Consider the following 16,285-nt stretch of genomic DNA (forward strand, 5'->3'; position numbering starts at 1 on the left):
GGTGGATTGCAAAAATAATCTTGGGACAGGCCATATAGCCTAGGGTAATGCTGTTCAGAAGCAAATTTAAATAATTTGCAGGCGTGCACAGCCACTTCTGGACTGTAGTAAAATTGAAATGTGGAAGAATTTTGAATTACCTTGCCAATAAACAAAAGACAATTGAAAACTAAAATAAATAATTCACGAAAGGATTAACTTGTTCTCCCTTCAATCAAAATTGAACATGATTGCACATATATCCATAAGGATTTCTTTATTTCTTAATAATGTACTTCTGTTATTATAGAATTAAGGCTTTTCATTAATGTAAAATACAGCTATTTTAAATAGCAATAGTTATTTAGAGCTTTCTGCCATGTGGTATTATTTCAATCAGCTTTGTCAGAGTGCTTTTACAAACATTTTGGTTAGTCAATCATTTCCTAAATGTGGGATACTAATTTCCACAGGAAAAAGGTAAAAAATATGCACAAGGAACTTTGTTTTGTTTTAATAAAACAGAAAGACTAAGCAAACTGAGCAAAAAAGTCCTCTCAAAGAAATCGTAGAAAGGTAAAAACAAAACAACCCACCCCGCTGAGAAACGGAAAAAAATTTAAAGTTTCTCCGAGTATAAGAATATTCTCTAACCTGAATAGTTTTAAGTTTATTCTGACTGGCAGAAAGTAGGCATCTTAAAAGTTTGAAATCAGATATAATGGCTCTTTGAAGATACAGAAAAAACATCTAAAAGTAGAAAGCCTAACTTAATAAATGTGCAAATTAAGGAGAAAAAAAAATCAGTCAAGTGCAAACGTAATTATATTACAGACTGTATTTCTTCTTAAAGTTACAGAGGCACATCATAAATGGATAAAAATAATTATTTTGAAAACAAACAGGAATATGGAGACTGGCTGTTATCTCTGTCATTCTCACTTATTCATTAATAAATGAAAAAATACACAAAAATAAATGCACCTAATTTACTGTTCTGTAAATTGTCACTAAAAACATGTAATCATATAAATAGCAGAAAGAAAGGTAGCTATGAAAATTTGATACAAATGTGAAAGAAATGCACTGAACTAGACATTTTACTAGACAGAGATGACTAGGATAGATGTATATAGTTGAGGAGAGAGTCAGGAAGGAAAAGTGAATCTCCCTTATAGACAAACTACATGTAACATTTACAAAATACCCTTCATATCAACAGATCTCCAGATACATTCACAGCCACATATTCATGCCACTACTGAAATGCAGATGAAAATAAGGGCGGGACAGGAAATTTCAGCTAAAGAAGCTAAAACAAATTCTTATGTTAATGAAAAGTACTGGGGTGAATAAGACAGAGTTTGCACCTATGCAGAGCTGCTAAATACTGGTGTGAACTGGTAGTCTCACACACATTAAACTGAGTGAAAGTTAAAAAAAAAAATCAAGTTAATCTTTTTTTGAAATGCTGAAAAATTAAGTTCATTCTGCTAGCATTCAAACCTTTTGTTTAAAAAAAGAATAGGTACTTTAATTACAAGGTTTAACCAGTAAGAATCTGTGACAGCCAATGTTTCTTGTTGAAGTAAAATAAGTTTTTTCTTAAAACGTAAGGGTGTTTTATATCCAAAGTTCCAAGAAAAAATAAGTATACCAACTAGCCTTCAGCAATTTACTTCAAAGTAAAAGGGTCACAACAGGCTACCCTTCCTTAGTTTGAAGTCAGTACACATAAGTTGAGTTACACTATGAGTTAAAACCACTACAACTCCTTAAAAGCCAGAGGAACTGCAAAGCCAGTAACAACAAAAAATGCTTCTCAAGTTATCATGCACTTGTCTGAATGTTAAGTTTGCCAGAAAACATAATGTGCAGACCACAGATTTGGTTACATAAAATATTTCTTTCTGTTTCCTACCAGAAAATGAACATATAAGGGTATCTAATGTGGATCCTGAAGTTTAGTGCTTCAAAAAGCAATGGAAAATTATTTAAAAAAAAACCAAACCAACAAAAACTGTATAGTGTTACAGAGGAAGTGCCAAAAAGTTTACAGTTGCTCATACTGAAGTCAGTCTATGCTTCATTTTCTATATGATTTATGGAAACATTTTTCCATGGAGTAGACAATCCCCTCCTCCCCCCCCCCCCAAAAAAAATAAAAAAGAGATCAGGAATGCATGTAAGAAATAGAATTAGAATCTCAAATTGTAACAGAAAAAAATTATTTCAGTACCATCTTCTGACAAGTTCAAGGCTGGCCTTTGAAGAATGATTTGGAATGATGGATGGTCTCAAGTTTTCCTCAATGAAAAAAAAGGTCTATGCTTAATAAAAAAAGTTTACACTACAAAAATTAGAACCATAATTCTTCTGTGATACAGCTTAACACAGACAAAACTCAAGTATTTTTACTCATGACAATGTCTAATCCTAAGAACAAAAGCTAGATTACCTACAATTACCTACAACAGAAATGCCTAAACATGAACTACATTACTGCTTCCACCATAGCTACTACAAATGGAGTTGAATTTCTGGAGAATTATAGGGCTTTTTCTAAAAATACAAACACAGCTAAGATATAAATTATTCATATTATGATGGTGCCTATGAGCCTCACTGCTAGATAGTTCACAGATATACAACCAGAAAATGGCTAATGGCTACAGCTGTAAAGTGTTTAAATATACTAACAAATTAACTAGGCAAATAAGGTTCTTTGCGTGAATCTGATATCTTTTATTAGACTGACTTAAATAGTTGGAAAACAATTATTAAGCAAGCTTTTGGATTCAAAAACCCTTTGTCAGACTAAGTTAGTTTCTGCAGTTGGTGTGTGCTTTTCCTGGATGGAATGAAAAGTAAAGCAGCCAGGTAGTCAGTGAAAATGTAGATTGAGGAGTCAATGGGTGAGACAGGCGGGGGGCGGGGAGAGAAGGGGGTGAATAGTGGAGAGATGGCTAGGGAGTCAGGTGTCAGGCAGGTTATAATGTATACCTGACTCCCTAGGTATCTCTCCACTATTCATCCCCCTTCTCTCCCCTTTTACGCCCCAGCCTCTCTCTTACCCATTGATTCCTCAATCTACCTTTTCACTGACTGCCTGTCTTGTATGCAGACCAGCCCAGCTTCTGGCTTCTTTACTTTTCATTCCATCCAGGAAAAGCACACACCAACTGCAGAAACTTCCTTAGCCTGACGAAGGGTTTTTGAACCCGAAAGCTTGCTTAATAATTGTTTTCCAACTATTTAAGTTGGTGTAATAAAAGATATCAGATTCATGCAAAGAACCTTGTCTGCCTATGTCCTTAGACCAACACGGCTACAACCTACACCCCTGTAACAAATTAACTATTCACTTTGAACCTGCCAAAAAAAATCTCTGAATTCTCTACTGTGGGGCATTTTGGAGGATTATTTTTCTCCAGCAATTAGGTTACAAAAAATAAGACGGCATGTCTATTATATCTCTGAATTGTCTGCAGTGTATTCAGTTTGTTTACAATAAACTCTTAGTAGCTTACAGTCAAGATAATGCAAAAGATTAAACCAGATGGGTAATAGTGAACCTTTCAGACATATACATTTTTACCTCTGCAAATCTGGTAACAGAAGTAACACCCTACAATATGACGATGCACTATGTGGAAGAGTTATTGCACTCGGCTTAGTATTTAACAGACAACTGTCTATGTCAGAGGTGTCAAAATTATGGGCCCCCAGGCCAGATCTGTTATGTGGCTGCAGGGCTTGTAGAGGCACTGAGATTTTCAGGGTAGGGCCCATCCCTAAAATTCAGCACACAAAGCTCCACTGGGAACATGTGTTGGTGGTGGGGGTGAGTGACAGCTGTTAGCCCTAGAGGTCACTGCCATCACTCATCCCACCACTGCAGAGAGATCCAGTCCTGAGGGGCAGTTTGACACACCTGGTATATCTCATAAAAGCCACAATCAATACAGTTGCAGATTCCAGCTGCAACCCATACTGGGAGTCTCACCATTGAGGATAGGAACTGGTCACCATTTGAGAGTAAATCAGTTCCCCCAAGAGCAGAGTTTCCTTTAGGCCACATGATGTAGGTTTGATTGCCAATGGAGGGGAACATTCAATTGCCAGGGGTCAAGTTATCTCATCCCCTTCAACTCCACTGAAGTTGTACCAGTATGCAAAGAGGATGTTATCCTAGTTGTCAAGCCATCATTTCCAAATTGTATGAGATACAGTATGCTGTAATGCTACAGTATTCAGTATCATGCCTGTGTAGAAGGATTTCAGGTTCATATACTGGTTATGTCATCTGTAAACAATTTAGGTGTTTACAGATGACCGGGAACCTACCTAAATCATGGTTGCAGTGCAATGGTGCCTTTAATCCAGTTCTTTTTTGCCGTGTGCTCCCCCTGCTGCTGAGTGGCCGAGGCAAGAACCACAGCATTAATTGCCTCTTGGCCACCCAGCAGCAGGGTGGAGAGTGAGCAGCAAAAAGAGCAAGATTAAAGATGCCACTGCAGCGTGAACTTCTGTCGCGATTTAGATATGTCCCTAGTCATCTATAAACACCAAAATTGTTAAGGAATCAAAAATGACATGGTAATATAGCAATCAATTCTTCACCCTGTTTAGATAGTTCAGGCATTATTGAGTCTCAGCTATAGTGAGTGGGCTTCTTGAAGCAAATCTGAATAGTTCTGGGATCCCAGTAACATAAATTTAATTAAATTTGTCCACAGAACACAGGACCTTGTACACCAGGCTTGTCCAACATGTGGCCTGCCAAGCCATTTTCTGTGGCCCAAGGAGCTGCAACGGGAAACAAAAGTAAATGCTGGTAAAGTAAACGCTGTTTATTTTTGTTCCCACCCCTTGTCCCACCCCCAGCCCCTCAGCAGCTTCCTAATGGCTGCTGAAGGGCTGGGGAAGGGACAAGGTTCCCACATGCACCGCATCAGCTTGACATTGCCAACGCGGTGTGTGTGAGTAGTAGCCAGCAGCAAAAGTGCTGGCCGTGGGTGTGGCGTGGGGAGGTCCCGGGCAGAGCTTGCACGGGCTAGCACCGCAGGCAGCGAGTGGACCCCAGCTGGGTACACACGGGGCGAGGGAAGCAGGGACAAAAGCCCCCCAGACCCTCCCCAGTCAACTTCCCCCGTGGTAAATCACTGCTTGCACCTGGCTCTGCCCCTCGGGGCTGTGGCTGGGGAGAAGGAGACATCATCCTGGGGCCCCCATGCCTGTCCTGCTCCATGCTCACCTGTGTGGTTCATCTTCCCAGCAGCGGGCAGAGAAGTTGCAGCCGGGGGCTGCCTGGGTGCTGCCCCGTGCCCAGCTCGCGGGTCCTCATGTGAGCGCATGGTGCCAGCCGGGGCTCGCTGCACCACCTCCACTTCCTCCTCCCTCCCTGGGAAAGGAATCCCCCTTTTTTTTTTTTTGCTGGCTCTGGGCTGGGAGCTGCCAGGCAGGCTTGCCTAAGCCAGGGCCTGGGGTGGGGGGCTTAGGTGGCCTGGGTCCCTGCCCATGGCTGGTCCACCTGTAGAGTCCAGCACGTGCAGGATGCAGCATCATGGCCCTCACCCAGCTCCTCCTGTGCATCCATAAGAAGCTTTGTTTTTATATCTCAAAAGGACCTGCTTAAGCCTATGTGAATTCAGTAGGAGGTTCTAATGGTCAGGACTGAGGGGTATTACGGACTATGAAAGTTTACATTAGCTCATGCTATATACATTATCTAGTGCCTCCCTTGGATACTAGATTCTTTCTCATTTCTTTGGAGGTAAAGGTACATGTTACTAACTGCCTTCCCAAAACGTCTCCACACAAGTCCACAGTGGTTCAACTCCACAGCCAGCACTTCTCTTCAAGGGCAGATGAGTCAGTCATAATAAATACAGGCAGACTATCAGAGAGGCATTAAATCTTTGTTCAATTTGATGGCTTCAGTGCTAATTTGCCAGCAGCCTCTGGGCTGCACCTAAGTAAAATGGCTTGAGTTGCTATGGCCTGTCATGAATGGGGATGTTGGATGAGAAGGCAGGTGTGGAGCCCTTGTGGGATGCAATTCCTGGCATGCAATGCTTTTATGTAGCTTTTTTGTTAAAGGTGGAGCACAGCCCATAGGGACCTCCACAGGAGTCCCAGGAGTGTGGCCCACTCTGCATCTTTGGTCACACTATGGCTACCCCTACTTTAGGTGAACATGATTTCCACTTTGATATTTGTGGGAAGACTCCAACAAATCTCTGACATGGCAGCACAGGAACAAAGGCAAGAAGGTAGGAGATCAACATTTAGCACAGGGGGCAGATCCTTAGCTGGTGTAAACTGTCATCACTCCATTGAAGTCAGTGGAGAAGACTTAATCCTATGGGTGACAAAGATGTACCTGGGCAGGGGGAAGGAGCATGTAGCTACAGTGAAAATGGGCTGATCATGGCAGGCTAAGGTGAAAGGATGCACATGCAGGCTGGTATCTGAAAAGGAGCAGGTTCTTTATCTGCCATTAATCAGAAATATCTCCTGTTGGCCTTCAAGCAGAGGTGCCCGTAGCTCCAATTTTCACAAGTGGCCTCCGATTTTGGATGCCTCAGTTTCTTGGTACTAAATACAAGACATCTTGGACTTAAGCAGCCCTAACCCCCCCACAACTGCCATGAAAGTCTAAGGGCCTTTTGGAGAATTTAGCATCTCTGAAAGCCAAAGCCTAACGTCTTTCACTGGGATCATAGAGGTGGTCTGAATCATGGGTTCCTGTTAGCTTTAGCATCAATTACATACTTATTATTCCTTATTATTCCTTTGAACTTATATGAATAAGGACTTGCCAAATCACTTCTCAAAGTTTTAGGGCTGAAAAAAGTCCTGTTAATTTTCCCCCCTAGTATTCAATATGTTTGCTTATAATTTATTTTTTTTTGCTCTGGTCAAGCTTTGAAACATAGGTGCAGAAATGTAGAGAGACTGGCCTCCCTCGAGGTACCTCTGTCTCGACCTTCACAAGAAAGCCTGTACCCTTGAGATCTGAGATTTGGGAATCCTGAATGGCTCAGATGAGCTTTGGATGAGGGTTCATGCCTGTGTTTAGTTAGCTCCGGCTTGTCCAACAAGCAGCCCGCAGGCTTCCAAGCTGTTTTCTGAGGCCCAAGGTGCCATGATGGGAAATGAAAGTAAACACTACTTTCATTTTGGGGTGCAGGGTGAGGTCTTTGAATATGGCTTGCTGGCCCACTGGGTTATAAAAAGTTCATGATCCGGTCCCACATTCAAAAAGGTTGGACACCCGTGTTGTACACAATCTGTTGCATGTTTTGTGGAGAGGAAGCAGAAAAACACTTTGTAACGTGGGCCATGCAAACTGGAGAAAATAGTGTGTTTCTGCCTTTGAACCACTGAGTAAGAGTCCCTCTCTCACCTTCCTCAGTAACTGCAAACCTTCTGGAAGGGTTCTGAGATTAGGATTTTTTTTAAAGTTTTATTATTCAATGGTATCAAATAATTTTTAAAGTAAAGGATTTGGGTGGGGGGGGAGAATATTTTTCCCTTGCTTCTGTTTTCCCAAGACCTCTTTAGACTTAACTTTTTGAAGGCAAACATCTTTGCTAAAAATAGTATTTGATCAAGGTGAAGCTGTAATAACTACAAAGAACACTTTGAGAGGATGGAAAAAAGAATAATGAAGAACCTATATGGAGACAGAACTGGAATTTTAAAATAATATGCAACAGTGGTAGCTATCAACTAGAGGTACATGCATAATTGATTTATCAGTTAATCTCTTTTATTGAAAAATAAGCTGTGGTGTGTATTGATTGAACCAATTTAAAACTTTTGGGGTTTTGCTGCAGAAATAAAGGAAGAGTGAAGAAAGCAAGATGGTTGCCTTTTACCCCACAGCTCAAAGTTAAAGCAACTGCTCAGAATGTGGGAGATTCAAATTTAATTATCTTTTCTGCTTAATAAGATTTGAATTTACCACCACTAATCTTTCAGGAAGGTGCCCTACCTTCCCAGGCTTCACAGTGTTTTCGGTGAGAGTGACTTTGATATCTCTTTGACACTATAGGAAACCACAGGTGTCCCACCTCCTGGGTGACTACTCTAACTTTCAAAGCTAGACTCATTCCTACTCTCTTAACTCTTTGTGTAAAATATTGAACAAACTGAAAAATCTTCCAGCACAAGGTACTAGCAGCACTGTGCCACAAAATACCCCAATGCCTGCTGGGGCTAGGACACTCCTTTGGGATATTAGAGACTAAATTCAAATCTACCCTGTTTAGTTCATGGCATAACTTGAAACAAATGTCTCCCACTCCTGGACATGACCCCCATGGCCATCAGGCACTTGTGACAGGGTGCTCTCAATCCCTCCTTTTGAAGATGTTCCACTCCCTAAGAGTATTTAAATCAATACTGAAACAGACTGAAAACATTATATAGGCTAGTGGTTAGGGTGTTCTCCTAGGAGGGAAAAGATATGTGAAAGTCCCCTCAGGCAGAAGAGGAAACTAAATTAGTGTTGCCTGGGGTGAAGAGGGGACATATCTTGTGAATCCAGTCTTAAAAATATTTTTCCTGTTAAAAATTTTTAGCAGAAAAATTTAGTTCTGTTCATGACTAGTTTTAGGATAGCCAAAAGTACATTTTTGGCAAAATTACTGTTCATGGAAAAAATATAGCAGAGAGCTCAAGTTATAACTTGACGCCACTGTGCAAGTAACCACCCCTCCACCCCTGAACACCACTATGATACTGTGCATTGTCATTTTATTCTGAATAAAAACAAATGAAGCATTTTTAGAAATACCTTATAGTGTAGCACGCTTCACCATATTACATTCCCAACAACTTCTGGATGTACTATGGAGGCTGAATACTGCTTGCTTTATGTCATTCAAAATACATTGTTAGATATCTTTTCACCCCTTTTAATAACAGAAGGGAGTAGAAAGCTTTCAGAGTATCTATACTGTCAAGACTTCACTACTGTTGTTTTTATACACAATAGTTATTGGTCAGAAAAAGGATGTACACACTTGTAAACTTTAAGTATCCAGATGGTTTTCCTGTCTTAATGTTCCCAGTAAAGTAAGATAAGTATCCTTTCCTTAGCTTGCCAAGTCTCAATTTTTCCAAATGTTTCTTATTATTTTCTTGTATTGTTCCACATATGATTAGGATTCAGGGAAACTTTAAAGAATGGACATGAACAGATTATCAAAAAACCTAATATTTTTTGGATAAACACAAGAAGATTGCATATATGCCACTTACTCCAGTTACTCATTTGATAGCCTTGAAATATCCACAATCTCTTTAATTCAGCTGTTGTTTATCCATGTGAAAAAGACAAGGTTACATACCTAGAGAAGACCCCTAGCCAGGGGAGTCTGCCAAACTACAGCCATGTGGCCATGCTCCGACGGGAGCTCCCAGTTTTCCCCAGTGCCGTTTTATCACCTTACTGGGTGAAGCGGATTGGGCTCATTAAGCAGCCCAGGGTTATTTCCGGTCCCGGGAGAGGGGATGGCGTGGAATGGTAGGAGAGAGAGAGAGAGAGTCGGGGCATGCAGACAGTGCGAGTGCCTGTCTGCTGCCCAGAACTGAAGTCCCCAGGAACACGGCAAGGGAGCTCAGAGAGCTCGGAGGAGCTCACATACTCAGGGGAAGCCAATGCTCCCACGTTAAATTGGCTGCCATGCACGTGTGGTCAATTAAGCCATCGTGGCTTCAATTACTGAAAAAAAAGGTTGCAGCTTTGGCGATCAAGCATTTATGGATTAAGGATCTGGGAAGGGAGAGCCTGCATCTGAGTCCCCTGCAGCCGGGAGAGGCACCACGGTGAGTCACCTGTAACTCTGCTTCCTATGCCAAGAAGTTTTGTTTTGTTGAGTATACTTGGTTGAGCACCTGGAAGAGACGGCCAACACTGGGTCGCGGAGTCACCACCCCTCCCCCCATTAATTAGGTCATCAAAGTCGTGGCAGGAGAGATAATAGAGAGGAAGACCAACCCCACTGAGTTGACCAACACCGGCCTTGAAGGAGGGAAACCAGTTAATGTCAATGGGATGTAAAGGCCCATGTCTGTACACAGTCATATCTCGACAATCCAGAATGCACTTAAATGGAACTAGGATTATTACAGGTGTTACACAAGAAAATAAAATGATCAGAAAGGAAGCATTATTCAGTTTTAAAAGGAACTTTTAAAATTTACTGTGTTAAGCGTTTGCAGGATAGTTCATGTTCTAATACAAGTCAGTCCTGGAAAGATCTCTCAGCTTTTCAAATGTTAAATGTGTCCAGTAGGTAGTTTAAATGGGCCCAATTTAAAACATCAGCTCCAAAACACCGAGGAAATTAAGGGTAGTTCAGATTCAGGTAAGATGTCTGCAATCATACAAATGGGCCTAAACTAAAATCTTGATTTCAAACCTATACCTCTAAGCAGTGGTTGGCAAAGTTTCAGAGCTGCAGGCAGGGACAACCTGGTTTGAGTCCAGGGCAGGCCAGTGTTCCAGCTAGCCAGACCTGCTTCTCCCTGCCCCCCAGGTACTCAGCATCTGGTGCACCTCCTCACCACCTGGCATGGGCATAGCCCCCAGTACAAGAATGGTGCTAAACCCTGTCAGCTATGTAACCAAATCTGGCCCATGGCCACCTTGCTTATATCTGCCCTACAACAATTCAAGGTTAAGAAGTTTGCATCAGAACCCACAGCTTAAGTCTTGGACTCATCACCAGTAGTAGCCATATGATATTTATTAAGTAGCTTGGAACCTCCAGGCTGTAATAACTGACCAAAACCTGGTATCATAAAAATATCTGAAAAACCAAAACAGCAACATTTCTCTTTTAGAACTGCTTATGGGAGTTACTAGTTACTTCATGGGAGTAAAACAAAGATCTAAAGGACCAAAAGTTTTAATTTAAGCAATTCATTTGTATATAGTTCAAATACGCATTAAAATGAAGCGAGAATTTAAACCTAAAGAAAAAATGTAGCCTTTGGCCAGAGTGCTATTCATCACAGATTCAGAAAAAATAAAGTTCAAATGGACTACAGAGAATATAACCTAGCTGAAATAGAAACCCATTTATATTACTCCCCTCCACTACCCCATGAGTGCAACATCTTATTTCCTTTCAAACATTTTCAGGACTGTACTCCCTGTAAGACACACCAAAGACTCTCTCTGAGCAATAACACATAAAGTAACAGAATAAAGTCTCACCTAATTAAAATCTGTCTTTCAAGAGTCCAATTAGAATTTGTAATTAAAAAAAAATCTAAGGAACAGAACTTTCTGTTGCAAACAAGGTACTTGGACAGAATTAGCAATTGCCACACTTTGATGCTAAGAAACTACACATTAATGCACATACATTTTATACATAAATAATTTCATATGTACATACCTGTTCCAAAGGTACATGCTTCACCAAGCCACTGACAACAGTTCTTGGGTTTGCTTCTCCAACATCTACCTCCTCGACATAAAGAGAATCTGCATCAGGATGCTTTTTTGCAGTAATAATGCAACCAACACGCAGGTCCAGACAAGAAACATCTATAGGTTTAGAGTCATCACCCCCAGCTGCTGGAGGATGCTTCTTTTCCTTCTTCTCCCCTGCAGGAGAGAGTTAAATTAGAAGCCAAGGGAAAGAAGTTACATGATTACTTTTCCTTACTGATCCTGCAACCACCAGATCTCAGCAAAAGCTTTGAATTGTGTACTGACATCACTTTATTGCCTTAAATGACACATGATACCACCTTTGTATTTCATATCACCTAGACAATCCATGCGTGTCTAAAGGCCTCTGGCAGATATTACATTTATTGTGCAATTAACTAGTTCATTACACAATAACTTTAGACATGTTACACATGCAAAGTAATTATCACACAACAGAAGTGGTCAACAAGCCATAAAAATGGGCAATTAGCTATAAAAATGGCCAATGAGTTATATACATTTGTGGCTTGAAAAATGTTGAACAGTTCTATAGAAAGTTTCTATTAAGCTTTAATTTAAATATGTGGCATGTTACACATAGGATGACAGCAGCCCCTGACAGACATTCACTTACAGATGTTACAAGTGCATGGTAAGAAATGCGATTCTGGATCTCAAATCGCACCTTACTTGCTGGTGGAGAGGGAGCCCAGGCTCCTGACCAAGTTCCCAAGAAGCTTGGTTTTGCAATCCTCTCTGGGTAGCTTGGCCTTTGAACATGAAGCGGGTTATATGGTGTGACTATTTCCATTGAGTGATACTGCCTGTTCCTCAATAGAAGTAATGTTTGACAAGGGCCTGATGTAGCAGTACAATATAACGTATATTTTCTGATTGGAACCCACTTAATTTGTAGTGGGTTGCCAAATTAACGAAGAACTGCTCAGCTGTTTCTTGTAGCTTTCACTTCAAAGGGAATTGCTATGCCTCGGATCAGATGAAGCTTCTCAGCAGCGCCCTCTGGAATACATGTCACAGCAAAACCTGGAGTGCTCAATGCTCCTGCACAGTTTTTTGCCTCAACATGCCCAGATACTTCACAGCCCCTTTCCTTCACCAGTGGACTAGGAATCTAACCTCAGAGAGTATCCGGATACCTGGTATCTCTGAAAGGATGTCTAAATTCTGAAGTGGCTCACAAACTGAAGTTACATCAGTGAATTTTAATTCTCATATAATGACCACTGATATCATGCACTGAGTTAACAAACAGACTGAGGCTGTATTTTTGTGCAAAGATAATTGATAATTACACTTCTTCCTATTTAAAATTCTAATCTTCATAAAATTACCTTATAAGATTACTACAAGCAACTAATAAATGACAAACAGAGGCAAATATATTATGGTACTCCTGGAGTCCCAAAATACAATGTTAATTTCCAGGCATGTCATTTGCCTTTGCTTACTTTTTACCACTGCACTTCTCAGTCACTTAACAATGCTACAATTCTAGACATAGATTGAGCAAAACAAGATGCTGAAGCTGAATGACTGCAGAATTTTCCAAAAAGAAAAGGACATACATTTACATGAAAATAGTACAGCTAAACTGAATGCAGTTCCTTTAGTGCTATATAGCAGAGGTCGGCAACATTTTTTGGCAGAGTGCCAAAAACACCTGCAGCTTTGACTTATAAGATGTTGGTATGCCAGGGGCAGATGGGGAGGATGGAGACTGCAAGGTGTCAGATCCTTGTGGTAGCAATGCTGCCCCAGCCCTTCCCTGCCATCTGCCCCAAAGGGTGTGTACAAGCAAAACACATTTAATCTGCCACACACTGCTCGTGCCAGCGGTTATGTCTGAGCTAGTTTGTGGGCTTTTAATTGCACGGTGTCTATGGCCCATGGCAAAAACCAAGCTCTAACAATGAATCTTGAAGATGTGTTCTATTCCATTCGTTTTGGCAGTCTATGCTTCTTTAATATTCAGCATGCACACAAACATATGCATATTATATATATATATTTTAGGGGAGGAGTCAACAGCAGCTTAGCTACTTTAGTACATATCTGCCAAGTATCTTGCATAAACAAGAACTACAAGTCTATTTCCTTAATTCCCTTTATAAACTGTAAATACTTCCTTTTTCCAATCTTCTAAGAGTTGGAGTGTTGATTTCCTTACTGTAGTTCTACTGATCTTTTTTGCATCCTCTGCAATTATGAAACTTTACTTAGAACATCCATAAATTAAATACTGTTATTGTTCAAAAAATTTCAGAAGTCGGAATACCTTTTTTTCCTGCCTTGTCCTTCTTTTTCTTTTCTTCTTCTCCACCTTTAACTTGATCTTTGAGATCAGAAGGAGAGGCTGTGAGAGGTGTGGGCTGTGGCAAGTCTTCCGAAAACAAAGCTGTAGAAATGGTTCCACTGGGTGGAGGTGCAATTTGTTTCACTAAAATTAAATATGATGGACATTAAAAAGCTATTTAATTTCTTAAAAGTGCAACTGAAACTCATTATTTTAAATTTTAAATACAAAGAACAATATGTAGCATAAGTGGTTATGAAGAAAAAGAAAGTTAATAAATACTCAGTGGAGAGAACTACTGATGCTATTAAGATAAAGAGGAATATTATGAAGCAGATCTCAGAAAGGAGATTTGGTGCTGACCAAAAAATTGCAGCTCCCTTTGACTCAGGAAGGAGCTTCATTTGCTTAACCAAAGGAAAGAGTAGGCTTTCAACTCTACGTATTATTTGCAAATACAGTGAAAACAATCAAATGCATACACATACAACAAATCTCATTCTGATTAACTAATCTTTGTGATCTTTGGTAACTTTAAATGTTTCCCCAAAAAATCTATTAATTTGAAAAAGTACACAAACACATAGTAATAGAAAGAAAGAAGGTTCAATGTACCTCACATTTTAGTTCCTTACTCAACTTCAGGTTAAATTAAAAAAAAAAAAGGCAAAACGAAGTTTTGTACAAACAGTATAACAGACGAGAGAAAAGCACAGGGCCCTGCAAAGTTTTATGCACGTGCTTAACTTCATGCTTATACATAGTTCAAGAAACTTTAGTGAGGCAATTCATGTGCATAAAATCAAGCAGCTTTGCAAAACCAAGGACTGCATCTCTAGGAGCTGAAAATAATTTGAAAAACAAATATAGTGCAATTTCTTTAAAAAAAATCCATTAGGAAATAAAAAAAAGTCCAGAAGGCAACATAAAATGGAGACTATCAGAAGCTTAAGTTCTCTTTATCTTAGTGTTATACCACTCTGATTATGGACTGGAAACACATCTACATGGAAAAAAGCCCCAAAAGTACAGAGAAAGGGGCTAGGGACAGACATTACACATAAACCGGTTCAAGATAAACCAGGTTGAATGTAGCAGCAGACTCAACTGATTTGGTTCAAACCAGTTTCTGCAATGTCTGTCCCAGACTTCTTGCTGGTTTAAGATAAACCAGACACTCCCAGTATCCTGGCATGCTCTCTGGGCTAGGAGGGGTTCTCTGCTCCACAGCAGGGCTGTCCCCTTTCCTCTGCTCCCTAACTGGAGCTCGGCACAGATTTGCAGGCACAGAGTGTCTGCCTGACTCCTCCCTGATAAGCAGGAATTATTCCCCCCTCCCCTCTGCCTTACGCAGACACCTCGGCATTAGCTAGCAGACCCTGGAGAGGACAGAAGCAGACAGGCTTTTTGGAGTTAATCAGCAGGTAGCTTAATGTCCTTCCTTGGAAGAGTTGTTGAAGAAGAGCTCCATTAGTTAAAGGAGAGAGGTTTTGTTTTCTTAATGAGCTGATAAATACTAAGTTAAGGGTGAAACATTCCCTGCCATAGGGAGGAATAATCAGAGTGTCATGCCCGGGCGGCCATGTTCCCCTCAGCTCTGCCCTGTGGAATCAAAAGGAGGACTGCTCTAGTGCCCCCTGGCTTCTAGCCTGAGCCACTGCAGGCATGACCGTGCATTTCTGGGATGTCTATCTGGATTACAAACTGCTTTAGCCTAGCCAGGTTGGACTAACCTGCAAAGACTGAATCAATTCAGGCTCAGGCTTTTTGAATGTCTGTCCCTAGCCAGGGAGGTGGCATAATCTTGCTGTTTGGAATTGTTGTGGAAAATTTTAGAAGTTTTATGTTACACAGGGACAGATATAGCCACAAAAAAACCTCCTGATGAATGCTAAAAGGATTCAGGTGACTTCCTGCACTACTTGAAAAAAAAAAAGACCCTTGGATGTTCAGTTTAATTTTTTAATATATTCTTTATTTATTTGCATTTCAACAATACAAGACCAATACTCCATCTTGTTAGGCCCCAATTCTGTATTTGTAAATTCCTCACAATATGAATTAATCTCACAAAACTTTCTGCCTTGGTTATTTTCTCTTTGCTGCATTCTGCCTTGGTATTATCCATTTTAGAGCAACATAATTATGAAAGATGGCTAAATATCTTTCAAGACAATGCTTTAAACTGTTAACTCTTCTGAGTAGGGACTACGTCTTCTCTCTGTGTATACAGCACTCTAGCAGATTGTAGGCATCCCTTGGAATAAATGCATGCTGTATACAATGTATAATACTGACTTCTGACACTGATTAGTGTCCCCATTATTTCTCTTTACTCTGCTAGTGATGTGAATATTGCCATCTATGTATAACAATAGTTCTCAACCTGAATTGAGTAGTATCCAAATTTAAAAAATTAATTAATAATTTAGTGTTCTGAAATCCTTGCAGAGGGGCTGGGTAGTGGGGCTGGGGGATTAGCCAGAGGTTGGGAAGGTCTTGTTTTTGTTTTTGTGTCCCCCAGATTTGTG

General features: G+C 40.4%; 1 protein-coding gene across 3 annotated transcripts in view; it reads right to left on the minus strand.

Annotated features, from left to right (window-relative positions):
- Nucleotides 1-16,285, minus strand: part of AIMP1 (aminoacyl tRNA synthetase complex interacting multifunctional protein 1) — an 84,929-nt gene that overhangs the window by 7,181 nt on the left and 61,463 nt on the right. For all 3 annotated transcript variants that reach the window (XM_090036752.1, XM_090036753.1, XM_090036754.1), the window contains exons 4-5: nucleotides 13,737-13,898; nucleotides 11,400-11,611 (exon numbers count right to left, since the gene is read on the minus strand). In XM_090036752.1, the coding sequence (XP_089892878.1) occupies nucleotides 11,400-11,611; nucleotides 13,737-13,898 (374 nt within the window). The remainder of the gene's footprint in view (nucleotides 1-11,399; nucleotides 11,612-13,736; nucleotides 13,899-16,285) is intronic.

The sequence above is a fragment of the Crocodylus siamensis genome, chromosome 2 (assembly GCF_052110815.1).
Source record: "Crocodylus siamensis isolate JL-2025a chromosome 2, ASM5211081v1, whole genome shotgun sequence".
Lineage (NCBI taxonomy): Eukaryota > Metazoa > Chordata > Crocodylia > Crocodylidae > Crocodylus > Crocodylus siamensis.